General features: G+C 41.4%; 3 protein-coding genes across 6 annotated transcripts; 2 read left to right on the top strand and 1 right to left on the bottom strand.

Moving 5' to 3' along the window:
• Window positions 1-85: 85 nt before the first annotated feature.
• Window positions 86-8,576, top strand: si:ch1073-280e3.1 (complement C2). Its single transcript, XM_046072770.1, has 18 exons — window positions 86-170; window positions 344-447; window positions 843-987; window positions 1,108-1,293; window positions 1,810-1,983; window positions 2,123-2,221; window positions 2,393-2,535; window positions 2,724-2,865; window positions 3,041-3,175; window positions 3,283-3,387; window positions 3,578-3,715; window positions 3,946-4,161; window positions 4,588-4,735; window positions 5,074-5,147; window positions 5,312-5,403; window positions 5,487-5,619; window positions 5,706-5,755; window positions 8,102-8,576. Exons 1-18 carry the CDS (start codon window positions 119-121, stop codon window positions 8,282-8,284), a joined length of 2,319 nt encoding a protein of 772 aa, XP_045928726.1. The 5' UTR covers window positions 86-118; the 3' UTR covers window positions 8,285-8,576.
• LOC123985307 (polynucleotide kinase 3'-phosphatase) lies at window positions 8,357-15,639 on the bottom strand. Of its 2 annotated transcripts, none has more exons than XM_046072773.1 (17): window positions 15,499-15,639; window positions 14,231-14,272; window positions 13,674-13,952; window positions 13,212-13,514; window positions 12,359-12,438; window positions 12,152-12,209; window positions 11,921-12,028; window positions 11,758-11,829; window positions 11,479-11,527; window positions 10,992-11,062; window positions 10,656-10,748; window positions 10,435-10,531; window positions 10,279-10,340; window positions 9,901-10,010; window positions 9,449-9,536; window positions 9,283-9,350; window positions 8,357-9,011 (listed from the first exon to the last, which is right to left on the bottom strand). In XM_046072773.1, the coding sequence occupies exons 1-17, from the start codon at window positions 15,622-15,624 to the stop codon at window positions 8,891-8,893; spliced, it is 1,827 nt and encodes a 608-aa protein (XP_045928729.1). In that variant the 5' UTR covers window positions 15,625-15,639; the 3' UTR covers window positions 8,357-8,890. The 2 variants fall into 2 exon arrangements, with proteins under 2 accessions (XP_045928729.1, XP_045928727.1); XM_046072771.1 differs by lacking the exon at window positions 15,499-15,639 and adding an exon at window positions 15,159-15,497 and having other exon boundaries at window positions 14,231-14,277.
• Window positions 15,093-27,127, top strand: LOC123985303 (TRPM8 channel-associated factor homolog). 3 transcript variants are annotated; one of them, XM_046072766.1, is made up of 14 exons: window positions 15,753-16,647; window positions 16,785-16,815; window positions 17,006-17,082; window positions 17,207-17,993; window positions 18,138-18,354; window positions 19,945-20,236; window positions 21,377-21,678; window positions 21,795-21,969; window positions 24,263-24,357; window positions 24,662-24,872; window positions 25,179-25,415; window positions 25,852-26,075; window positions 26,275-26,388; window positions 26,623-27,127. In XM_046072766.1, the coding sequence occupies exons 4-14, from the start codon at window positions 17,353-17,355 to the stop codon at window positions 26,863-26,865; spliced, it is 2,751 nt and encodes a 916-aa protein (XP_045928722.1). In that variant the 5' UTR covers window positions 15,753-16,647; window positions 16,785-16,815; window positions 17,006-17,082; window positions 17,207-17,352; the 3' UTR covers window positions 26,866-27,127. The 3 variants fall into 3 exon arrangements, with proteins under 3 accessions (XP_045928721.1, XP_045928723.1, XP_045928722.1); XM_046072765.1 differs by lacking the exons at window positions 15,753-16,647; window positions 16,785-16,815 and adding an exon at window positions 15,093-15,670; XM_046072767.1 differs by lacking the exons at window positions 15,753-16,647; window positions 16,785-16,815 and adding an exon at window positions 15,093-15,715.
• Window positions 27,128-27,629: the final 502 nt, after the last annotated feature.

Genomic DNA, 27,629 nt, shown 5'->3' with positions numbered 1-27,629 from the left:
TCTGTGTTAATGGGTAATCAATCATCAAATAAAGCAGTTGACTGCAGGTCGATACAGACACTCTCGCTGTGGTTTCTGTCACTCAAAGACACAAACACCACTGATACAGAGTCTGGTCATGTATATCAAGTCCATACTTTGGATCCTTCTATTCATCTCCGTCCAGGAGGGTGAGCTTTTCAATGTTTTGTTGCACTTACTGAACTATACATTTAAGTGTGATTACGTCAAAATGTATATTTATATGGCTGTGTTGACGCATGTGTCTGTGTACTGCCCCTTGCTTGTGCGTGCATGCAGAGGTGAATGTTTATCCCAATACTTCTAAATGTTTGCGCTCCAGTTTCCCCGCAGGACCATGATGATTATTATTATGATGAGGAAACAGAGTCTCTGAAATGCTCAACCACAGAGAGCATCAGAGGTGGACACGTCACCTACTCACAGGTAAAAATAATACACTGCAGATTAGGGCAAAAATTATTAGTTAGTTAATCAATTATTAGATTGATACTTTTCAGTTTAACAGGCTGATAATAAATATATATAAAACTCTGCAAAACAGAAGTTACAAGGTGCAAACCAGCCAAGAGTCCAGGGACAAAATGGAGGATGGAATTAAAAATAATATAGTAATAAGATTGATGAACAATTAAGTAAAGAAATAAATATTTGTATGAATCACGCAAGTAATGCTGAATTAGCAAGGTCTTTTTCCGATCATGATAATAAGGAACTAGAAAGCCTAAAAAAAAAACAACAACAAGCAAGCAAGCCTCTCTTTACTGGAAAGCTTCATTACGTAATTTAACTCCATAAGTGATCATGTGTTTCCTCTACAGGGAGGGCTGGAGGGCAGTGTGCTGACCTATCACTGCAGCCAGGGGCAATACCCTTTCCCGGTCAGCCACAGGCACTGTACTGAGGGGGAGTGGTCGCTCATGAGATCAGCCAATGGCAGGCCGGTGTCACGGGCCATATGCAAAGGTAATGTTTTGGATGGTGATGCATTATACTTCACATGTACACAAACCCACTGTCTGTTTTCACCCTTCCCTTCCGTCCTGCATCCTCTTGTCTGTCCGTCCATCTCCCTCCCGCTCCCAGACGTGTTGTGTCCGGCTCAGCTCCAGCTGGATCACGGTGACATCTGGCCCAGGGACCAGTGGCTCCGGGTTGGGATGACGCAGAACTTCTCCTGCCAAGAAGGGTTCACCCTCTACGGGTCAGCCCAGAGGAACTGCACCCTCTCTGGGGACTGGACAGGAACCAGTCCTGTCTGTGACAACCATGGTGATGACGAACGGCATTACAATGAAAAAGCATAAATCATGTGTATCATGAAATTATGTAAAATGCATGTCTATATCTTCCCCCTCTTACATCAGGGCAATAGAGAATTACTGAGCGAATATGAGACCCTCAGCCACATTCATCAGGTGTATTACAGCCTCTGGTAGAGTGAGCATGCACTGACTAAGCTAACACATAGGTTTATATTGTAAAGCAGCTTTTGAATATGATCCCCATAAACTGATTTTAATTCTATACAGTTGTTTACTGAGGCTTTGTGTGGTGACACAAAACAGGTCAGTGGCATAATTTTGGATTTACTCTGCTTACTCTTTATGATTCAGTGTTTGACGGCTTTTGTGCTTCATTTCAAAATTCTCCATAATCATTCTGAACATTTCTGTATAAGACTAAACACCACTATCCTTTAAAAAAAATGGTTTTAACCTCAAAAATCACTTCAATCCTGACCTATTCCATTTTGTCTACCGTTCTTCCTTTTGTCTTTAAATGCAGCTGATGACTGTAATGACCCAGGGGTCCCACCAGGGGCCCAGAGGTCAGCGGGCCGGTTTCACACTGGAGAGAAGGTTATCTACCGGTGTCAGACTGGTCTGGATCTGCTCGGGTCAGCTGAAAGGGTTTGCCTTGAGAACAAGGAGTGGAGTGGCTCAACACCACGGTGCCAAGGTGCAGAGTGACAGTTTTTATACTGTAATTACAATTTTAGATTTAGTTGTTTTTTCTTTAAAACAACAGATTTTTTTTATTGCAATTAGGCATATTAGGATAAAACATCAACACAAGATATCTTTGTGCTTTACTGCAGGTCCAAATACCTTTGACTCTCCCAGCATGGTGGCAGAAGCCATGGCAGGGTCTCTTGCAGGAGTCATGGATGTGCTCACACCAGAATCCAAAAAGAAAGGTGTGCATAACTTTATGCGCAATCTGTTCCTCATGAACACAACATATTGATAGTGTTGCAGCACAAACATGCATGTACATAAACTTGCTTATACAAATGCTCAGTGCAAGAAATCAACTGCAATAAAATAAATAAGTACTGTGTGTGTGTTTGTGTGTGTGTGTGTGTAAGCTGGCAGGGTGTCCTATGGCCGAACGATCCGTGTGGCTGAAGGCAGTCGTATAAATGTTTACATTTTACTTGACACATCAGGAAGCATCCGAGAGCAGGAATTTGAAAGATCCAGGAACGCCACCATTGCTCTAATTGAAAAGGTCTGTGCCACATGAGCTTACTTGATTCAACAGGGTAATTGGGTGAAAGACAAAGACACCAAAACAACAACAAAAATGTATTCACATTTATTCCCATTGGTCTATTAGTTTGTGTGATGGAAATTATATATCTGTCATCCTGTCTCAGTGGGTGTGAAACCTACATGTCCTCTTCATTTTCTCTCTAGTTGGACAGCTACGAGGTGCAGCTGAAGTTCCATGTGTTGTCATTTGCCAGCGAGGCCATAGACATCGTTGACATTAGAGACTCTGATGCAAGTGGAGACATAGACAACGTCATATGGAAACTGATGGAGTTCGACTACAGTAGTAGGACTCCGCTTGTTATCCCTTTATTTGTTTTTATTCATCAATTTAATAGCTTTATCTTTTTATCTCCTACAGTGTGATCTCCTCAAATGGGCTTTAATCAGTCCAGTATGGTACGACTGTGACGCACCAATGTGTTAATTAAGTTCATTAATTTACTTTTTTTCATCTGCAGGCCATGGGAGTAAGACGGGCACCAACCTACACGCTGCCTTGCACCGTGTCAGTGAGCTAATCAACTTCTTGAAGCAAAGCAGTGCCAAGAACCATTTTAATGAGACTCAGAACATCATCATCATAGAAACAGATGGTAAAGACACAGGAAATGTCTCACAAACTCACGCTAAAAAAAGCATGTGTTGAGCACGAATTGTTTCTATCTTTAGCTTCATTCCCTCTTCGTCTTTCTGCCTGCAGGTTTCTCTAACACAGGAAACAAACCTCAGATTGCCTTGGCCAGGATCCGGAATCTGCTGGGCTACCGCAACACATCCCCCGATCACACAGACGAGTCATTGCTTGGTATCATGATAAAAATTATTTCAAACCAAAATGTTCTAATACACTATGTAAAGTACATTTTAGCCACTGTACCTTCACTAAATGCAAGTCAAGGTATCATAAATCTGGCATGCAAAGCCAAGTTTGTTTTAATGTGTTTAATATGTGTGGACGTGGTTGTGTATGAGTTCATTTTTGTGTGCGTTTTCAGATGTCTATGTTTTTGGTATTGGGGAAGAAGTGAAGAAAGATCAGTTGAACGCCTTAGCTTCACAGAAACGTAATGAGATGCACGTCTTCATTCTGAAAGACTTCAAGACACTGGGACAGGTTTTCAACAGCATTATTAGTAAGGAGATCACTCTCAACTCTAAGACACAAAAGCTTGTGTGTTTTCTGTTTTCAGCTGTCAAATATGTCAGCAGAAAATTTAATTTTGAGAATACAAAAAATAACTTGCTTTTTAAAAATCTCAATGTAAAAAAAATGTGAATAGTTTTCTCGCTAGATTAAACATTTAAGAATGCAGAATGTAGAAGTTACTGAACTGTAAAATTGTCATGTTTCATAATGGTGCAGGTGACAAGAGTGTGACCATGTGTGGGGTGGCTCAGGAAGCAACCTCAGATGAAAAGAGCACGACAGTCTTCCCCAATCCATGGCACGTTACTCTGCAAATGACTTCAGATTCGTGTTTTGGATCCATTGTGAGCCAGAACTGGGTGCTGACAGCTGCTCACTGCTTTGTCAGAACGAGCAAAGACCCAGTACGTCAGAAGCCGCTCATACAACATGGTCAGTGTCAGCACAGGAAATTGTTTCGGAGATTGAGATTCATGAAAGAAAAGTGGTAAAGAGTTCTGTTGAAAAATATCTGTGTTGGGCAGTACTTTTTTTGAGATTAAAAGATTGGTGTTCATTTGAGGATTTGAGGTGCTTGGATGACGACATACCTGCTTGCAGGTCTATTAGTAAGTGGTGTGTTGAAAAAGCATTTGGTTATAATACCAACCACATTAAAGTACCACAACAGCCCATTTCTATCAGAAGTTCTCATTTTAGGAATCAAAGCTCTGAAAGTGTTAGTTCCTCACTCAGTTCACTTAGCTACCGCACTATGATGTTGAAAACAGTGGGTATAGATGAGTTCTTTCTATTAACCATGTTTTTGGCTTCACACTCTTTAATGTTGAAATAACAATCACCTCCTTTGGTTCCCAGGTGAGGGCACGGTGTCTTCACAGAATGTGATCATTCACCCCAAGTACAACATCAGGGCACTCAAAACCAGAAACGTTTCGGAGTTCTATGACTACGATGTAGCTCTGGTACAGGTAGCCAAGAGCATCCCGCTCTCCTGGAAAGCCAGGTGAGACACCCGGAAGAAAAGATGCTTAACTGTTAGCCACCAGAGAGACATCTAAACTAAGAGCTAACCTTAAAAACACTGACTTTAATCTAGTTGCGTCTTTAAAACATTTGACATTTGTTTTGTCATGAAAAAGATGAATTTATAAAATGGACTGTGCTTGTCTTCCAACCACACAAGCACTTAAATACATATCACATTCAACCCATTCACACACGGATGGCAGTGGCTACCATGCAAGGTGCCAACAGAGAGAAAGTAATCTAATGCTACTAACATAAATGTTCCTGGGTATAAGTGTAAAGTGTAAAGTGCATATACTGTATGCCATCCAACAGACCTATCTGCTTGCCATGTACTGTTCCAGCCAGCCGAGCCATGAAGAAAGTCAACGCTACCTGTCAGCAGCACCGTATGTGACTTTTTGACCTTTATCTTTAAAAGTATGCAAAGAGTATTTTTCATAAAGTTTCCCTGTTAACATAGTGATAATTTATTTATTAGAACTGAGACTTTAGTATATAATAATATACTAAATACTCATGCATTCTCAGTAAAATAAATTTGTGTAAACAGGAAAGGAACTGCTACCACACACGGAGACTTCTGCCTTTTTCATCCATAAGAACTTGAGACGCAAACAAACACATATTCACACAGAGAGTCAGGTGAGTGATAGTTGGTAGGATTTTCAGACTCTGCTCTGTTTTATTACAAGAATGTTGAACTGTCACTGATCTGCTGTCTCCAGAGGCCTAGCTGTGTGGAGAAGGCAAGGCAAGTACTCAATGAGCCCACCAATGTGACTTTGGATGAGTACATACCTGACAGATTACTCTGTTCTGGGGGATCCTCTAAATACCAGGATGCTATCGTCTGTAAAGGTCTGGACTCTGCACTTATTGTATAATAGCCACCACAGTTTGACCAACATGGGATTCACATTACAGTCGTGTCTCTTTTTATATAGGTGACTCTGGTGGATCCCTGTTTCTGCAAAAAAAAAAACGCTACTTTCAGGTCAGCAAGTTTCACTTAATTTTCACTAATTCAAACTACAAATAATTAACAGTCAAGTTGCAGTTTTAGTTCGCATTAATTTCTGTCCAGACTCACACAGTCCTCTCCAAAAGTATTGAAGTATTGAAGACATTTATGGGTTTAAGATCAAAAGATGAGTATGAGACAAGAGTTCAGTTTCTCAGCTTTCATTTCCTGGTATTCACATCTAGATGTGTTAAACAACTCAGGACATATCACCGTTTGTATTGGACCACAGCATTCTTAGGTGAGCAAAAGTAATGGAACAAATAGTCTTAAAATAAATAACATTTAATATTTTCTGGCATAACCTTTGCTTGCAGTCACTGCCTCAAGCCTGCGACCCATCGACATCACCAAACTGTTGCAATCTTCATTTGTGATGCTGTTCCAGGCTTTTACTGCAGCTTCTTTCAGTTCTTGTTTGTTTCGGGATGTTTCTCCCTTCAGTCTCCTCTTAAGGAGGTGAAATGCATGCTCTGTTGGGTTAAGGTCAGCTGATTGACTTGGCCAGTCTAAAACCTTCCACTTTTTCCCCCCGATGAAGTCCTTTGTTTTGTTGGCAGTGTGCTTTGGGTCGTTGTCCTGCTGAATGATAAACTTCCTCCCCATTAGTTTCAATGCATTTCTCCGTAAATTGGCAGACAAAATGTTTCTGTCCACTTCTGAATTCATTCTGCTGCTACCATCATCAGTTCCATCATCAATAAATATTAATGAGCCTGTTCAGAAGCAGCCATGCACGCCCAAGCCATGACATCACCTCCACAATGCTTCACAGATGAGCTTGTATGCTTCGGATCATAAGCAGTTCCTTTCTTTCTCCACACTTTGGCCTTTCCGTCACTTTGCTAGAGATTAATCTTGGTCTACTCAGTCCAGAAGATTGTGTTGCAGAACTTTTGTGGCTCATCTCTGTACTTCTTTGCAAATTTCAATCTGGCCTTCTGATTCTTCCTGCTGATGAGTGGTTTGCATCTTGTGGTGTGGCCTCTATATTTCTGCTCTCTGAGTCTTCTTCCAACAGTGGATTGTGACACCTTCACCCTGCACTGTGGAGGTCGTTGCTGATGTCACTTCCTGATGTTTAGGGGGTTTTCTTCACAGCTCTCACGATATTTCTGTCATCAACTACTGTTGTTTTCCTTGGCCAACCTGTTGGACGTCTGTTGCTCAGCACACCAGTAGTTTCTTTCTTTTTCAGGACATTCCAAATTGTTTTGCTTGCTTTGCCCGATGTTTGTCCAATGGGTCTGGTTGATTTTCCTTCTTTTCTCAGCTTGACAATGTCTTGCGTTTCTCCCATAGACAGCTCTCTGGTCTTCATATTGGTTTATCCTCTTTAACAGGAAATGCAGTCTTTATAGGTTTGAAGCAAGGATGAAAACTTAAGACTAGTCATGCAGAGCTATTTAATGTTTGGACAATCAACCTAAAAGGCAACACCTGGACAACAAGAAACATCTGTCAGTCACATGTTCCAATAGTTTTGCTCACTTTAAAAATGGGTGTGTTCAAACAAACGGTGGTATGTCCTGAGTTGTTTAACACATCTAGATGTGAATACCAGGAAATGAGAGCTGAAATTCTGAACTCTTGTCTCATACTCATCTTTTGATCTTAAACCCAAATGTCTTCAGTGAACAACAAAAACAAAGGAATTTGCCTTACTGTTCCAATACTTTTGGAGGGGACTGTAGCTACACAAACCATGCTTAAACTTACTCACAAGACGCTGAATTTAGCTTCTGATTCGGCAGTTAAGGGGAAAGTTATGTCTAGAGCTGTCAAGTCTGGATTATAATGTCCCTGAGAAGCAAAAATTTCTTTGAAACACAGTTTCAGATTTCTTAAACATTTATTCTATTTGTGAAAAAGGAAAAAAAGGTGATCTCACTTTTTCTTCCGCACTTGATTAAAAACCACTATGCCTAGAGCTGTCAAATCTGGACTAGATTCATCCAGAGAGGCTAAAGTTTCTTTAAAACATTTTTTTATTCAGATTTGTCAACCCTTTTAAAAAAAATGTTTTTTGACACATTAGACCACATAAATTACATAGAATAAAGGCTTCACAAATTGAAACTATGTTTTAAAGAAACTTTAGTCTTTTAGTCAGATTTTACAGCTTTAGGCATAATGGATTTTCATAATTGGTTTAATGTGGTCTTCATGCAAATTCAGATTAAGGCAGAAAGTGAAAGGCAGGTATTGTTTACACATCGTGTTGTCTGAGTAGCTATCGCAGGTGTGGAGGTATAGAAAGCTTTGTTACCCACAGTGCAATTAGCATCACATAGACATTTCTCCTGCTTTCATCTCCAGGTGGGAGTAGTGAGCTTTGGCACCATCAACGTATGTGACCTAAGTAACCCAGAGATGAGACGGTACAGCAGTGACAGGCCACCTCCTGATGCTCGAGACTTTCACATCGACCTGTTTAAGATAATGCCGTGGCTGAAACAGCATCTGGGTGCAGAGATCCAGTTCCTGCCTGAGTTTGACTGAGAATAATCAATCAGTCAATCAATCCGAGATCTCTTTGGATTAAACCATAATAATGGCATGCAGAATTCAAAAGAGATTTCCAAAACTTTATTTTCAAATGAAATACCATAGTCATGTTGCAGTAAACTTACCTGTAAAATGGAGATGTTTTTAATCATCAAATCATACAAAACATAAAAAAGTAATTATTCTTATTTTCACACTGTATTCTTTCTAAACTCAACATGGTTAACACATGAATAATCGGTTCCTGAGGTGCGTATATAATGGAAATATATTTTTGTACATTCAACTGTGTACGTTTAATTGTTTGAAAAAACACTTCTTGAAAGAAAGTATCTGAATCAGAGCTGCGAGTCTAGCTAACATCACCGGTGTTACTTTGAAGTTAGAGGCCCTTAGCCACACAGTATGCATACAAGCTAGAACATACAAGCCCGGCACAGAGGATCCCATACACCAGACAGTCCATCAGCTGAAACAGAAAAACATGTCAGTGTCTACTGACTAACATGCACCCCAGCTGCTTCACTGGCTGTCATCTGTATTTTTTCATGTGTCTGTGTGAAATTAAAAGTTGAAGATGTCAGAAAGGCAGCTGTCCAATCAGCCCTCAGAAAACTGCCGGAACAGGATTTCTAACAGGATGTCTTTGAATTTCGGGACAAAGTGGATCTGGAGGATCTCGGAGAATCCCTCAGAGAGAGCAGGAGCCACAAAATGTTTCCTGTCCAGAGAGAGAGCAAAATTAGAGTGGTCAGTACCAGAGCTATTACTGGTAAGTGTTTTGATTACCAGAATTCAAAACCCACTTTCATTTTGACATAGTAACGAAGACAAAACAAACGTTTTTGGAAATTTACTAAAATAGAAAGCTAAATCACTTTGGTGGCATGCATTTAGCTGCATTTTGTCAAGCTCTGTGCAGAGGTTTTGGCGTTTTGGCACAAGAAACGTGTTTTATAACCGGTAAGAGCGGTAAGGTTATTCTTTCTTACTTGTAGCTGTGGAAAACCATGTCATTGACCTTAGCGTGTTTGCTGTCTGATGGAGCCATCTCACGGAACTGGGAACAACAATTACGCGTTAAAAAACACTTATCACCAGCCAGGATAAAACAAAACAACTGTGTAAAAAGTGCCAGTGAGGAGAGGTGAGTCATACTCTGTTGTTGTGTTTGGCCTGCTCCAGAGAGGCTGAGAAGTGGAAACAGCGACACGGCACTCCCGCAGCCTTGGCCACGTCCACGTATCTGGAAAATTAAAGCAGCAGGCCACAGTAGGAGAATATTCATTCCCCCAAACATGGCAACGGTGGCAAACATTTAGTAGCAACATTATGAAATGCACCCGCTTTGGCCCGTTTAAGCATTCCAGTATCCTGAGCTTATACTCTCAGTAGCTTGAATAACTACTTCTAGATGCTTTGTCTAAACCTAGTTATTACTAGTAATTACTCTTTATTTATGTAGGACTCTCTGTCTGTTTATGCTTTTTGAAGCCTGTTTATATAAAGGTGTACCCAGTGAGGTGGATCCTGAGTATATATGCATATTGAGGACACACACACACACAGAAATGCATCTGCACAGCATAATAATGATGCAGTTGTTTTACCGTTTACGAGACTCTGGGTCTGGGTTGGTGTTGTCTACAGCGACGCTGCGGCCCTCTTTCAGAGCACGCTCACATGCAGACACGCAATTCTGCCATGAACCAAGTGTATCCTGATACAAAACAGAACACGAAAGGTCGGTGACAACATGTCATGGAAGACTTTAAGGAAAGGGCCCAATAATATATGGGAACAATACCAATAATAATAATTATCTTCATCATTGGTAGTTCATCATCATTGTTACAATAACACAATCTTAAAAGTTATTTTAGACATTAAATATATATTTTTGTATATTAAACCAAATGTTCTGGATGCATTTAGAGCTGGGGCAGAAGTGGAACCTTGCTGACAACACCCTGTTCATTGAAACTCACCCTGTTGATGTACACGTAGCCTTTTGGAATGATGTGGGTGTGGAAGAAAGAGGATTTACCGGCTGTGGAGAAAGGGAGGGAGGGAAACAAGGTCAGAATGGTATCAGTGGGAGGCGGGGATCATAAAAAGGTGACATTACGTCCATTTTCTCTTACATGCAGGGAAACCCACGGCAACAATGACTTCCGTCTTGCTGGAGATGAGAGAGGCAGAGGGCGGGTCGTACAGCCTTGCAGTGGAGTCAATCTTCCTCTAGCAGTTCAGATAAAGAAAAACATTAACTAAAATACAGACAGACTAAAATGCACAAATGTATTCTCATATACTGTAAGAAAAAAATTGCAAAGTCCACTGCCAGTGTGTTCATTGTACTCACAGGGTCAAAATTTGGCAGGCTATAGGGGGCGCTCTTCCAACCAAGGAAAAACTCCTCTGGGGTGTGGAACTGCAACCCAATGTTCAGAGCAAACTACAAAAACAAGTATGAAGACAGTAGCTGGTACATAATGCTCATATTTTATATGTTTTGTACACTTTTCCCCCAACAAGGCATAATCTAGAAACACTGACTCATACTTGAGTTCTATTTAATGACATTTAAGATGACACATAAAAACATTTCAAGCAAATTAGCTGATACACAACAAGTCAAGACAAGAGGAACACAAACTGGTAAAAAAAGGTTAACCAGAGTAAAAATCTTAGGTCTTACCAGTCGGTCACTGCAGGAGAAATCCTTCTTCTTCTTGCCTGGAGCCCAGTTCTCTGGCCTACCGGCAGCATCTGTGTACAGAGGTGGTGTCAGAAGCTGTGTGTGCATGCTTGTGTGTATGCTCGTGTACTTTCTGGGGATCAACAAAAAGCAAAGCCTCTAAGTTAGGTCATTTTTGTTGCATTTTGTTTCACTTTAACGAGGTTAAATCTAGAGCATTTCTGGGCTTGGGGCACGGTTCGGACCAGGGCATGCTATTGGCTTTATAGTTAGGTTTAGGTCTAGCATTAAGTTAAGATTTTGGTTCATTTTTTGGACTTGGGGGCATAGGATAGAACTAAACATTTGGTTTTCAAAATGTAGATGAATGCTTGTCTATGTGTGCATCTCTGTGATGCCAGGTCAGATAACTGAGAACACATAGGCACATGCAAGTATGAAATATTTATCAATATGGCAACACTACTTCATACTCCACCTCACTCACCTCCTACATAAAAACTCTGTGTCTTGTCAACAGTCACACCATCATTTGCCTGAGCAGGACACACACATGCAAAGACACAGTTAAAACTAGAATAGACTTTTTATTGTCAAACATGCAAAGACAACAGTAAACAGTGCTGTGAGGAATTGAAAAAGGGCGGCTGCTGTGACTCAGCAAATTTGTGTACTATAATTTGCACTTTGTAACGTCTGCCCATTGCAAATACAGCACATGAGGCGTGGTTCCATGGTGTATCCATGTATCTTCACTGACATTTACCTTCTCACACAAGTGATTCCACATTCCCATCACTGGCTTCCTGTAGATACCAGGACCGGTTGAAACAAACACCTGAGACACAGCAGAGGAGGGAGCACTAATGTCAGTTGTTTTTGTACAATAGTAAGGAGACAGGGAAGAGTCAACCTCCACCATGACCTACCTGCACAGGTAGCTGCAGCATGGTGAGGATGTCTTCAACTTTAGACTTGAAGACTTCTGGTCTCAGTTTGCCTTTAGCGATCCCCATCTGGTTGGTGAAGAACACCACCTGTATGAAGACAGCGAGGTTAGACTAGGAAATCCAATGACAAACACTAGCAGAGTCACTGGATTTAGACTTGGACATTTCCATAAAACCTGTTGGCAACTGTTGTATTTAGCTCCTTCCCACCTTGTATCCTTTTTTCAGCAAGTTGGCCAGTCTTGGCTGAATCTCAGGGTACAGAATCCTGGCAATTAAACACAAGGACAATTACCACAAACTAATGTAGATATGAAATGTGATCTACAGAAGCCACTGAGCTGGAAACACTGATGTCAAAATCAGAAATAGTACAGTCATTTGTCACACTTCAGGAGTTCAGGAGTGCAGACATACTTCCAGTCATCTGGAGCAGTGGGAAAGACTTTGCCAGACTTGGTGGTGATGATGCAGCCATCTATGTCAAACCCAGCAATCTGGAGAGGATGAAAAGCAAAGGAAATCTTTACACATTTACACATGTAGATCCCTAAAGTTGGGGATCACACCTCCAGAGCAATCATAGTTTGAAACACTTGAACTTCATTTCCCAGATCTTGCGCCAGGTCATGTTTATATGAAAATAAAACATGTTAACAGGACTGAAACTGCTCAGACAACTTCTGTTTAGCAGACCGCTGTTTTTTTACTTGTCACTTCCTGTGATCAATCTCAACAACAGAAATTAAAGCTGTACCCACAGTTATTATTGATTAATCTGATGATTATTTCCTTAATTACTCGACTGGTCATTTGGTATGTAAAATATATGTAAAAGATGTCCCAAGCCCGTTTTTGCATTTAAAGGCCTTGTTTAGTCCAACCAACAGTCCAAAAACCTAAAGATATTCAGGTTACAATGGTGTAGAACAGAACAAGCAGGAAATCTTTTCTGAGTCATTTTTGCTTGAAAAATGCTTAACAGATTTTCTGTTGCTCAACTAATCAACTAATAGTTGATGGGTCTGCTGGGGCAGAAATGCATTTGGGGAAAACCTGATGAAACTTCAGGTTCTTAATCAAGGTTTGAGGCGGCTTTTTAACATAAAACACTAACAGCATTTTATTATTTATGCAATAAAACATATTTTATTATGCTATTATATTATATAGTCATTATTATAATCCATTAACCCTGCTAATTTATTTGAAATGATCAAGTTGCACTGAATTAAATAAATAAAGCTGTTCTTTCAAAAAAGGGTCCCACCTTGTTACTCCCTTTGACACCAGCAGCAGTGTAAAGCAGCAGGTTGCCTATCTGCTGCCAGCTGCTCTTTAGACAGCCCTTTGAAGAAAGTGACGACGATGAAGGCTGGGTGCTCCTCTCTGCCATAGACTTCTCTGCCAACTCCTGCAGCTGCTTGAGCTTTTCCTCTGCCAGTCTCTCTTCCTCATCCTCCTCCTCCTTCTCCACTTCTTCCTTTCTCTGTCTATCGGAAGCCTCTTCATCTCTTTTTTGGCGCTTTTCATCACGGTGCCCCCTCTCTGGGCTCAGTCGTCTTTTAGATGACTGAACAGAAGAATAACAAAAATACACCGTCTCTCAAGTTTAGTAGTTTGATGTCAGCTTCTCTTGATAAATAGTATCTTTGTTGTAAAAATACAGCATAAGCAAATAAGATACATGAAATAATACAAGTCAACACAATGACCAAACAAAATGTGGTACCTTCATGGGAGAGGTAGAAAAGAAATCCATGATACTGCGCTTGGGATTTGGACTTGACCGTGCCTCTGTTTCTTTCCCATTTCTTCCCCCCTTTGTCTTATCCGTGGCTTTTAGTCCTTTAGGTGGAGCGCTGGAGGCTGATCCGTTTGAGCTCAGGGAGTAGTGCAGTTTAAATGGATAGTTCTGGTTAACCAGATAGAGGGTGCCTCCGTGAGTGAGTTTACCAGACTGGCCACGGCCCAGCTTCTCACCGTCCAGGAAACTGGGATTGGGACCTAGCTGTGGAAGACAATAGGACATGTATGGACATTGGGCTGCAACCTTTACACAGTTACTTTATAGGATTTAAGATAACCGGGGTGGGTCTAGGCAGTAAAGAAAAAAGGTGTGCTGTCACCAAGTTTTCAGAAATAAAGACATAACTGATGCTTTGACTGTGCTGTGACAAATATGAACTCTCTCTGGTGTTTGATGAGTGTAGCGTGAGAGCTCCACATGGAGAATAACTGAATTAGAAACTGTGACCCTAGGCTTGGCTTAAGTGTTTGTTTTCATACCCGAGTAACAACCACATCCTGGTCTGCATAGCAAGCCACCACCTTCACTGAAAGAAACACAAGGATAATTACCATCATATACACACAGAGACATTTCAAAATGCATTTCAGGATTGATTCTGTGCGCTGTATGCTTTGGGAAGAAAAAGCTATTGTTGTTTTTTTCCATTTCAAGAGATAGTATCTGGAGTGGGAAAAAATAAGTATATCTATTTGTTTTTGTCTGCGGTTCTTCCCGGGATATCAATAAATTGCTTGTTTTGCAACAATACAGAAACCAAAGATATTCAGTGTACAATAATATAAAACAGAGAAAAGCACAAAATCCTCACATTTAAGAAGCCTGGAATTCAAATACTTTAATTTTTGCTAGAAAAGTGATTTAAACTATTACTCAATTATAAAAAAAAATAAGTGTTGCAAGTTAATTTATCTATCAACTAACTGATCCATCCCCTAATCATTTCAATTTAGAGTCTAATCTCTAACACTGATTTATGTATATATATATTATAAAAGTCAATACTATGCGTTTCTTTGTAAGAACTTTTGGGGTATAAGGCTAAAACAGCATCCCCCCATACTGTGTGGAGGTCTTGGATCAGTCCACGTCGAACAAGCAGGGATGACTCACTGTTTTTTAGTCCCACTCGGCAATTTCTTTAAATTATATTCCTCATGTCCTGCTCAACGCTGACACAAAGCTACCAGGGCATTTAATACATCATCATCATTTACTATTTCAATATGAATTAAAACGGTTTGCCAGTCAACGCATCAGTTTTCTTGCGCATGCGTTTGAGACCTCGCACTGGAGCACCGGTGAGCTGACGGGTCTCGTGGTAAATTCGTCAATAAAAGACTAAAATGACCCGCATGTGCAGCATCATGAAAAGCGCCAAAGTGTTTGTGCCGGGCTTCTCCTCACCCTGGTACCTGGAGCACTTCTTGTCGGCGACCCCGGTGTCAGGACCCCGGCCCAGAATCACAGCTCGTCCATCCTCCAGAGGGACCACTGGGCCCCCAGAGGCGCTTACCAGCATACACGACATCTTAGCGGGCGACCGCAGCGAGATTTACTTGGAGCCCTAACGTTACAGTGTGTTTATGAACGACTCGTTTCATCAGATTACGAGCAGAAATACAGAAATAAAATGGTTATCCCGCGATGGTGCCTGCGTTTATTTACAGTTTGTAATGTTACTACGTTTGTCGCAACTTCTTTGTATCTGACACGGTTGCTTAAGTAAAACAAGAGTAACACAAACCGTACGGGGACTTGTTTTCGCAGCGCACTCGCGGTCGGTCAGGAAAATACGCTCGTTTAGAAACGTGAACCCCTCAAAGGTTCCGCTCATGACGGACTTTTCTGGGACTTTCCAGTTATCCGGCATGATTTTATAAATCGTTGACTCTTGAAATCTCACGGAAGACCGCGTGGTAAACGAGCCTTTCACATTAATTTATTTTTTTGGTAATAAAAAGGTAATTTCTTGTACATTTGAAGAAGCGTCGGGTTGATTGTTGCGCAGAACAGTAAATAGGTGTTCCCTGGTTGTTGCCTCCTCTCCTACTCCTCCAAGAACCAAAGATAAAGCTAAGATCAAGACACAGGCTAAGGGATATACGACAAGAAGAGTTTAGGCTAAGGGAGAAAAACCTGTTCTTCATCTTTCCCTTTTATTACACTGTCTTTTGAAAAGTAAAATGTTTTGACGAATAGCTTCCTCCATAACAGGCGTGACAGGATTTCTTACTCGTGTAGGCTCGTTGGTTAGAGAAACCCTTTTTGTTTAGAAGTGTACTTTTGGAGGTTTGTTTATTTTAGAGGCATCATAGAAGATGTTGAAACCATATTCCAGTAAAGCATAGGCTGCATGTTACTTTCACATTGTTATAAAAGTTTCTATTCACAACATTTATGTAATGTTACAATATGTTAATTGTCTAAAAAAGTAAGATATGCCTACACAACACTAGCCCTTAAAGAAGTGGTGGTGACTTGTTATACTTTGAAGTTCTCTGTGATGTAGCCAGGTCAAAATTGTATTTCATCCCACGGTTTATTTTCTAATAAACATATGTTGGTTTGACTGCTCTCAGCCCCTAAAAGTCTTGGTCTTGTCTCGGTCAACTCTGGGCGGTCTTGACTACAACACTATTATATATGTCAGAGGTTGCACACCTCTGGAGCAACTAGGCATTGTCTTCAGTGTGTCTTGCAAGTGTCTTGCTCAGGGACACACTGGTGCATGTGTCACAGTGGGAATCAAACCCAGGTCTCTCACACCAAAGGTTTGCGTCTTAGCCACTACACCATCGCCACCCCGGGGTTTCTGTCTGACTTGCAACACACATGTAAACAGAGTACAACACACAATGAAAACACAGATTTTCCAAGGTCTCTATAAAACAACGTATCTTTTTTTCTGTTCGAAACAAAGACACATATGTGCTAATTGGTTTATTTCACAGTGAAAATGTTGTGTTGTGCTCAACATCCACAAATATTGAATTACACAGACAGGATAAGCAGGTTTCTTAACAGTCTCAGCCAGGATGTAGTGCTGTCCAAAACCACATGTGTAAGTAGTGAATTATTGACACACTGAGAATGTTGACAAGTGTTACCGTGCACTAATGTTTGATCTTGACCATCATTAATAGCCTGTCACTGGGTTGTACACACTGAAGTCCCTCCTCTTATTGTAATTTCCCCTAAAATAGTCTCTCCTGTTCTTGTTCTCATTTATATTCTATCTTCTGTCCTGTCAGATTGTGCTCTCGGTGGATTACCTGCCTGGAAAAGTTCCAGTCTCATTAGACAGTCAGAAAGACAACTTAACCTTCAGGTAAAAAGGTCACTTTGTGCTTTTAGGTAGTGTTTGGCTGTACTGGCAGCCTGCAAAAAAGTGTAACACATCAGTATTACACTGTATTTTGTTCATGTCTGTCAGCTCTTTTTTTTTCCTACAGGACAACCGACTGCCACGAAAAGCATCTAGGTGGAACTGTGGTGCAACTCAGTCACTAATGCAATTTGCACCTGACTTTACACACGTTTTTCTGCCATCCACCCTCTTCATTCAATATTTACAGCATTGATCCTTCATTCCCACATCATGTCCAACCAACCCACACAAACCCAACACCATGGGGACTACATGTCCCTGATGAGAGGCTTGAAAGAGCTGGACTTCCGGGGTCCTTGTGTTCCCAGTGACCTGGTGCTGATAGGAGACCATGCCTTTCCTTTAGCAATGAACAGCCAAGGCCAGGTCCTGATGGCTGCCTCTCTGTACGGCAGTGGAAGGATCGTGGTCCTGGGTCATGAGGGCTACCTGACCGCCTTTCCTGCTCTGGTAGAGAACGTTGTGACCTGGCTGAGAGGAGATGGATCTGAAAACTTGTCTGTGAGGGTCCACAAAAACGTCAAGTCAGTCTCTGATAATCTCAGCAAATCCAGCTTCCAAGCAGAAGTTGTGGGGGCCTTTAGTGGCAACGTGGGGGTGTATGTGACTGATGCCTACAGCGTGGGTGCAGACGTAAAGGACCTGGTGGCCTTTCTGAAAGCTGGAGGAGGAGTGCTGATAGCAGGGCAGGCATGGAACTGGGCTGCAGATCACCCCAAGGAGAACACGCTGCTTCAGTTTGAAGGGAACAAGGTTTCTGGTGTGGCAGGGATCTACTTCTCTGAGCGCAAGTGTGAAGTAGAGTGCCTTCCTGTCTACCCTCAGATCCCATCTTCCTGGATGGCTATAGTGTGAGTGTATACTTTACTTCTCTTTTATTGCACATTTAGAAAGGCTCCACTTTGCAAGGTGACAACTTTTAATCTGAATTATATAACATACTGTATCAGTCATACTTGACATCCATCTTTTCTCTTCCTCTTCACTCTTTAAAGAACTGGGAAGGATTTTGAGGATGACTTGGAGTTCTTACTCCAGGGGGTTTCAGAGTTTGACCTCAACCCTGGACTATTACCTTCTGAGGTTCTAGTCCATGGCCCGCTAGCCTTTCCCATTGGGACCACAGACGATGGACGTGCGTTCCTAGCAGGAGCCTACTATGGGCAGGGGCGAGTCATTGTGGTCTCACATGAAGGATTTATGGGACAAGAGGTACAGTTTAAATTAAAGTTTTTTTAGGCATTCACTTGCCTTCATAAGTCAAACTGAGCATATAATAAGGTTTTGCTCAAATGAAATGTTTTATACCTTAACAACAGTATATGAGCAAATTGTCATGATGTTCTCAATTTGACTTATGAAGATAGACATTTTAAAACCAATATTTAATGTAAATGTTTACTTTGTTTATTTGTTTTGTTATATATTAAATGATAATTTTGGTATTTTTAAACCAGGGCCCTTTTTTCGCATATTTTGGTGTCAAAATGACTAGTAGGTGGAGGATATGACTAGATTTTGCGATATTAAAACCTGACGATATTTCTTGCAGAGGTAAAAAGGTCTCTCACGATATCAGACAGTTTTTAGCCGACAGTTTTTGACAGACTGGTAACATAACTGGTAGAATTTTGCAATATAAAAATCTATAAACTGTGGTGCAGACTGGTTCTGTTTGGGACTGTGAGCTGCAGTTTATTGGAGGTGCTGAAGTTAATATATGTGTGGATTTGTGGTGAGATTTCTGCCTGTTAGTTCCGGTTTCCACCTCTTTTTCTCATCCTAAACGATTCTGTGTCTGTCACGTGGTCTGTAGGGGATACTACCATATCAACAGAGTAATAACCTAATGCACAGCAGAGTACAGGGCACATAGTTATAAAAACTATTATGATGACGTTATTCTCATAATATTGTGACTTTTTTCTTGACATTTCAGAGAACACACATTTGTGGGCAGAAAATTTTGAACATGACCAGAAAACTTGCTGAAACAGAGGAGCTATTAAAGTTCAGGAGTTTATAACTGAATTAAAATGAATTAATTTATAATTGAGGTGAAAATGTGCCACAAAGCGAATTTTCCACCATAAATGAATGAAGAAAAGTTCACTAGAATGCAGGAAATGTGTAAGTGCTTAATGCTCAAAATTCTCTGGTGTAGGTGCCTAGACCCTCTCCTCATATATTTCGTCATTGAAATTTTGATAAAAATGTTGTGTTAAAATATCATCTTGTTCTTGTGAGCTAGGTGTATCATCACACCCCTACTAGGTACAAAATGTTTTGGAATCCGTGCAGTAGATAGCTTCAGCCGGCAGCTGTGAACCAGTTGCAGAGGCTTTAATGTATTATTTTTGGGGAATTGTGCCTGTCAAAATAACGTCCACAAGTGTTTGTTTTTACCACTGACAGGCTCAGACTGTTATACGAGGTGTCTAACAACATCAGGGAAAGGATCACTAAGAGTGACTTCCGGTGACACCCTTTGTTTTGAACAAGAAACAGAAGTGTCACTCAAGGACACTTGAAACTCTAAAATTTCATGAGAGGCGATTTGTTGCAGGAAGATGACAGTGGAAACGTCAGTCTCCAGAGGTGGAGAGAGGACTTTGTCATGTTAGAATAATGTTCGGAAATAAAGTGCACAACAAACTCCTCTCCCTCGTTTCACCCGGCGTTTCCTTCAACTACTCACCTTTCACGAGATGTCTCTTTCTTGTTCATTTTGCTGAATAATGAAATGTGTGCTGATGTGCCAAATCTTATTATGTGATTAACAAACTACTGCCTTTATCACAGACATTTGCTCCATTTTGGAACAATGCCCTTCATTGGTTGGATGAAGGCAGGCAGGGGATCATTGGAGTTGCGCAAGGCCCTGCACTCCAAGTTCTCAGCAAGTCAGGGTTACAGTGTGAGAAGACAGACTTCAGGGAAGACCTGAGTGTATTTGTGTGCACGGCGTACAGCGATAATCATGTGGAGGAAATCCAACACTTCGTGGCAGAGGGAGGAGGCCTGCTGATTGGTGGACATGCCTGGTACTGGGCACAGACGCACCACGGGCAAAATCCAATGACAGATTTCTCAGGTATGATAATACACCACAAGAGTGTGATTATATCCAGCCTACTTCACCCCATAATAATCCCATAACATAATGCTTGCTAAGGATATTCCGGGTAAAATCGAAATTATTCATTCAGCTGACGCTTTTGTCCAAAACGACTTACAGTTGCTTTAGGTTGCACACCTCTGGAGCAACTAGGGGTTAAATGTCTTGCTCAGGGACACATTGATGAATATGTTGCAGTGGCATGTGTCTTTTCCACTGCAACATTGCCACACCCAGGTACTACTGCTAGGCGATGATTCATATTAGGGACAACTCAAAACTACCGCACATACAATCAATATTGCTGAGTGAGAAACACATTTGCAGTCATAAACGCATTATGGAGTACAGCATGGCACACAGGAATAAGGGAGGAAAAAAATATAAGAACAGACATGTTAAACCAAACTTCCCCTCCGCATGCCTGGCTAATTACTGTGTGAAGTGGGTGTGAATGTCGATTGTTGGTTTAAGAAAGTTACGGGACAGACATAATACGATCTATATGGTATCAGTGGAGCACTGGATGGCACCAAGAAGGTGTTAACCCTCTAACAATGGCCAAAGTTGTTAAATTATCTAAAACAGGATGTCTACAAAGATGTTTCCCGAAGACAAATATGTTCTTTGCAAACTGAAACATTCTTGTTAGTTTTTAAGAAAATGTACCTCAGTTGTCACAAAGTTATGCCAAGCAAATGGCCTGCTGTCCCCTCCACTACATCAGTTTAGATGATTGGCTGGTTGATGTCCGTTGGGCCAGATGGTGTAGATCCCAAAAAGAAGACATGAAGATTCACAGCTAAACTGTGAAGAACACTGGTGCTGACAACAGGCAAGAAACTAGGAGACAGGGCAGACAAGACATTCTGGTAAAGATGAGTTCAAAGAGGGAATGGACAATATAGGTTGGTGGTAATTTGTGTCAAGGCCCTGTACAAGGTAATTAATCATATAAACTGCAGCTGGAGAGGAGGTCAGGCAGACACTGAGGACATCATGGGAGCAAGTGGGAAATGACAAGTTCATGTTCTTATAATTCAACTCAGTTCAACTCTAACTATAACAGTTCCAACAATCAGTCAATCAAATCAGGTTTGCTGGAATGTCTTTCAGGGAACAAGATCCTGAACAAAATGGGCTTGAGCCTGTTGGGGACAACAATCAAAGGAGGTTTATACAAGGCCCCTGTGCCCAGCCAGGCCATGAAAGACACCTACCACTTCCGCAACCTTCTTGGCCGCTTTGCTGGCCATGTAACCGGTGGCAAAGAACTTACCAACGACGAAGAGGAATATCTTAAAAAGCTGGGTGGTGACTGTGCCAAGTACTTGCACATGAAGGCTCATGACTGCTCCTCCTACACGCAGATCGTATCCACCCTCACTGACATCTTAATGAAGTTGGACATGCCTCAGGTGAGTAGACAAAATACACAACATGAATGTTTTAGAAAACATTCTAATAGAACAGCACAAAGCTAACAAGTGAGATGTGTTAGAACAACACGTTTAATAATTCATTTTCTTTAAAGGTGTGTGACAGCTGCCCTGCAAAGACTCCCAAAGACCACCTACTCCTCAGTGTGGCAGCAGAGGTATACAAGGTTTCCCCAGATCCTGATGCTCTCCTGCCCTACATCATCAAGGATAACCCGTTGCTGCCAGTTGTCCACAACCACAGGATCAAGATTAATGTTAACACAGCAGGTCAGACCTTGTTGTGGACAAATATGTGAACTATTCATGAATTACATTTGGGCTACTGCATTACATTAAAGGTTCCATATTGTGCAATATCCACTTTTTCATGTCTTTTCAACCTAAATATGTGGCCCTGGTGTGTCTAAAGGTCCCAAAACTATGACAGAAAAACATGCTCTCTCTTCTCCTCCTGCTCAGTCTTTCAGTAAATGTGTGTGCAAGCGTGCAGTTGGATCTGTTTTGTATTGAACTTCCTCCAGCCCTTCAGTGCAGTAGACGTCCCCACCGACATCGCTGAGCTAGAGCTGGAGGTTGTTAGTATGTCCCCGAGAAAGTGCTTCCAATACAGGCAGAGTCAGCTAACAGGACGGCTAGCTACACGGCTAACTGAGCTAACTAGCTAGCGACAGCTACCGTTCTCAGAATTTAATGGCTAAATTAACTGCTAACAACAAGTAAAGCTATCTATCCATTAGCAAAATCCATAAATCACAGAAAGTTGGAGCAGAGCAGGAGGAGGGCATAAGAGGGAAAACCAGAAAAATTTGCTTCCAAAATGAGTGAATAAAGTTTCTAGTTCACATAGCCAGCCCTATCCACACATGGGCTGCGTTCGAAAAGTCTTTTTTGCTTAGGAAGGTTCCAAACTCAGTGAAGTTACCCGGAAGAAATTCAGTGGCAGCCATGATAAGAGCTGTACGAATTTTCTAAAAGCTAAGGAAAGGAGCCTCAATGCTTCCTTTCACCTCCTTTAGCATAGGGTACACCTGACCATCCTTTACGAAAGGAAGGGGAGCATGCCATCCCACAATTCCTTGCAGCGGCAATATTTAAAGCGACGCACGTTCTCAAACTCAAACGATAAAATCCATCAACCACATTTAACAAAATCCTTTCAATACAGATGCACATTATAATACTTGAATAAGACTCTCATAATTTCTTTCTTTCTTTTAGTTTGTTTTCTTTTGGCTTCGCTGTAATCTGATGCTGTTTCAACACCGTTTTATGTTTTGGATTGTTGAAATATGCTCTAAAGTGTTTTCTACAATAATAAAAAAGAGAATTCTCCGGCCATGACAGATAAAGGATGTTGATCACCATGGAACTTACAATTTCTCTCTTATGCCATAACTCCCTAATATGCAAATGTCTTGAACTGTCAGCAATACCTGAGATCTATGCAAGCTGTGTTACTGGTCTTGTAACGTGATCAAAGTAAGGATAATGTTGCAGCGTGTAGGTTCACGTTATGTATTTCCAGCCTTCAGAAATATCATTAATTGAGTTTAATTCAGTCACAGATGCTGACACCCTCACCTTAATACAAGCAATGACCAAGCTGTATGACCTCTACAGTAAATGAAATGTATTATTTCAGTGTTTCCCACACAATGATTTATTTGTTATCAACACTGACCGCGTTTTCTTACTATCTAAAATGAGCTGCGCATATATTCGCTCAGCTCAGCATCTCCTCTCTCTCTCTCTCTCTCCACAGTTGCACAGTCATTCTGTGGGAAACATTGTTACAAACAATAATTGGGATTCATGTTGATAACTATGGGCAGGAGGGTGAGCAAGCATTCTCAATGTGACAACCATTCCATTATCTTGTGACTGATACCTATCTGCCTTGTTGCTATCTTGGTAATGAAGCATGCCTAATATTCCACCGTGTTGTCCACCTGTAGATGGCCTGCATTAAAACAACACGGGGCGTAGTGTCAGAGATGTAGTCTTTTTGTAGTCCATCTTCAGAACACTGTAGTTTCATCACGGCAGGTCACAGCAGTAACATCCACTGTTGCATAATTATGTCGCTTAGAGCCGCCGTCCTCTTTTCCTAAGTCCTAATGCATTCTCCTTCACATTTTTCCTTGACCTCATGCGTTTTCCATTGATGTCAAGGAAAGGTGGTCAGGAAAGGAGATTTCTTTTGAGTTTTCGGATGCAGCCATGATTCAAGAGCGCTGTGCCAGCTACTTCCTGCCCCTGGAGAAGCTTCCGGGGCCAATCAGAAGAAAGTGGGCTCTTAGGGAGGGGAGCCTTAAAGAGACAGGAGCTGAAACAGGAGTGTTCAGAGAGAAGGCAAATAGAGGTGCTGAAGCAGAGGACAGTATGTGAAAAATAATTTGCTTTTTGAACACTAAAGCATGTAAACATTTTCTAGTAGACACACAAAATAAAAGTATGAACCTGAAAATGAGCATAATATGGGACCTTTAATCAATGTAAATATGACATGATGAGTATAATCTTTGCTTCTGCTGTGTGTGTGTGTGTGTGTGTGTGTCAGGAGGGGAGGAGTGGATCAGTACAGGTCTCTACCTCTCTCCTGGTATGAAGACCTACATGGCCATACCAGCAGAGATAGTCAACAAGGAATGGAAGGTAGAGTGCACAAAAGTGAATTCATTGTTTTTCTGTTAATGTCCATCCCATTCAGACCCCAGTCCTCAGCAGTGACTAGGCTCACCAGAATCATGTTACCAGCCCCACCCCTAGTGCAGTCCAGCACTCAATTCAGCTAAATTCAGAGAAAGAAACTACTTTGTGGCAGACAGTGCAAGTCGTTCAGTCCTCTCAGGTCATTCATACTTTGAATGGTCTGCAGTCGTCATCATATCCAGCTTTGCATCCTTTTATTTATCGTACAAACAACACTATCAGTAACACAATTCCATGTCTTCCACAGATCCAGATAGGATGTCAAACAGACCGTCTCAGTGCTGAAACATTGAAGAGAGCACCATGTGTTCATGAGCGATTTCCTGTTACCTCAGAGGTGATGCAGGTGTGGAACCTGTGGGGTGGACTCATCTACCTGGTAGCCCCACCCAAAACACAAGTGCACGGGGTAGAGGTCACAGTGCAGATGGCTGTACCTGCGCCGTACTATAGATCAGGTGAGTCTGTGATGGTGTGGTATGTGCCTGCTGATACGTTTATTCTCAGGGCGATAAATAGAAGGTGTGAGTTTTGTCCATTATAGTATCGCATAAAAGGTTGTTTTGGGATTCAGGGCAGTGTAAGTAAGAACATCTTGTTCAAAATCCAATGCAGTATCATTAGTTCTCATCAAATGTCATTTGTGATGGACAGTTCCAGCGAAATAGTTTCAGTTTAGCAGGAGTCCCTTTAAAATATATAATTTTACAAAATTATGCGATAATTCTTTGATCTGATTTGAATCCCTCCCTTTGTTTTTTCAGGTGTGACAACAGCAGCTGATTGGTCGTTGTTGCGCACAGCCCCTGCACCCTGGGCAGAGTTGGAGTTTGACAACATCATCCTTACTGTACCATCAGATGTTATTCGGGACCTAGAGCGCCCTGATGAGCTGGCGGCACTCTGGGATGACATCATGAAGGGTGTCGCTGATCTTGCTGCCATCCCACACAAATTTCCCCGCAAAGAACGTTTTGTTACTGATGTGCAGATTTCCTGTGGTAAGTGTGTTTGACTTTGACTAGTTATTATTTGCTTATCCTGTAGACCTGTCCAGGCTCTCTATAGACTAATTATTCACATTCACACCTACGAGCAATTTAGAGTTTCCCCAAATCTGCATTTCCATGTTAACGCCAAGGGGGAACTGCTCAGTGCTAACTGCTGTCCTTGGAATGTACAGTATATTGAAAATAAATCACCAGGACTCTCAGGGACATCAGATGACACCAAGTACATACTGCATTATGACAGTGTTTTGAGTTTAAAAATGGCAGCACTTCTTAAAAATTACTAATTGAATGAGGAGTTTTGTAACATCACATGCTAATATGACACTTTTGATTTGTGCATTGATCTAATTGCATACACATGCACTACAATGTGATGTTTCTCTACCATAGATATGGAACCCTAAAGACTTGTTTGTCTATTCAGGTTGGATGCATTCAGGTTATCCTGTGATGGCACACAAGCCCACAGCAGCTGAGCTGGTCAGCATTGACCTTGCTAAGAGTAAAGGCCTGTGGGGCCCCATACATGAGCTTGGACACAACCAACAGAGAAGCTGCTGGGAGTTCCGACCACACACCACAGAGTGTACATGCAACCTGTGGTCAGTGTATGTGCATGAAGAGGTGCTGAGGATCAACAGGGAACAGGTGGAGTAAATAAGTTTCATTTATTTGACAAAAACAGAGACCAATGGCTAAAACAGCCTGGTCTTAAAGGCTATGGTGACATTGTTACATCAATAGATGTTACATACTTGTTATCATATGTTGAGAAAAATATTTAGCTTTTCATTTGGATTACATTGTTTCACAATCACATCATTTCTGTTCAACTTGTTCAACGCAGGCTCATCCAGCAATGACTTCAGCAGATCGAAATAGTCGAGCAGAGGAGTATGTTAAGGGGGGCAAGAAACTCAGCAACTGGCAAATGTGGGTGGCCCTGGAGACATATATGCAGGTGAGAGAAAATGACCCTGTAGAGAAACTATGTCACACTGGCGTCAGCATTCAAACAGAATCACACCTCTTCAAAGACAGAGAAAGAGAAAATAAATAGTAACAATAGGTAGACTGAAAGTCTCTTGCCCCATTCAACCCAGTGAATCTTAAGTGGCCATTAAACACCTAACAACAAACATGTTTTGTTCTTCTTTTTCTGTTCTTTCCTCTACCTCTGGCTCCTTCCATGTAGCTCCAGGAAAAGTTTGGCTGGGATGCCTTTAAGAAGGTGTTTGCTGCCTACCACAAGATGTCCAACTTTCCCAATGACAACAACGGAAAGATGAACCTGTATGCAGAGACCTTCTCCCAGACTGTGGGGATGAACTTGGCTGGATTCTTCAAGGCCTGGGGCTGGCCCATCAAAACAGCCACTGAAGAGAAACTCTGCAACCTGCCTCCCTGGAGTGACCACCCCATGGTCCAGTATGACTGAATATCAAACTGCTGCTGATTAAAAGATGAGAGTTGGGTTCAATGAGTAACAAATTCATGATATCGGGTATTTACTGGGTGATTCAATTTACTGACTGTTTTCTTTGTTATTGTATTTTGACCAGAGTTATTGTAACTTTTTAAAAAGAAACATGAGTTACATAGATGACCTGATTTTACAGCTTTAGAGAAGCTGCAGTTTGAAAAACATGTTTTTTTAAAGGCTAAAACCAAAATACAGAGAGGTCATTAATGAAGACAGATACTACCAGGTTTGCTAGATAAAACAACTGTGAAACTGTTTTTAAGTGCAGCATTAAAACCTGTTCTGTGGTCAACCCTCACATGCAGCCACTTCATATCTGTTTCATTACACCTGTCTCAGTCTCTAGTACCTGTGGTAGCAGAACATTGACTTCATATATATGCATACATATATGTACAGTAATTCACAAAAGTGAGTACACCATCACATTTTTGTAAATAATTGAAAATATCTTTTCATGGGCCCTGCGATGGACTGGCGACCTGTCCATTGTGTACCCCGCCTTTTGCCCAGTGTAAACTGGGATTGGCTCCAGCCCCCGCGACCCTGTATGAAGGATAAGTGGTTGACAATGGATGGATGGATCTTTTAATGTGGCAACACTGAAGCTTGTATAACAGTGTAAATTTGCTGTTCCCTCAAAATAACACTTGTTTAATGTCTAAACCGCTGGCAACAAAAGTGAGCACACCCCTAAGTGAAAATGTCCAAATTGCCCC

This window comes from Micropterus dolomieu, linkage group LG17 (genome assembly GCF_021292245.1).
Source record: "Micropterus dolomieu isolate WLL.071019.BEF.003 ecotype Adirondacks linkage group LG17, ASM2129224v1, whole genome shotgun sequence".
Taxonomy (NCBI): Eukaryota; Metazoa; Chordata; class Actinopteri; order Centrarchiformes; family Centrarchidae; genus Micropterus; species Micropterus dolomieu.
Note: the sequence above shows the minus strand (reverse complement) of the source record. Positions and strands in the feature narration are given on the sequence as shown.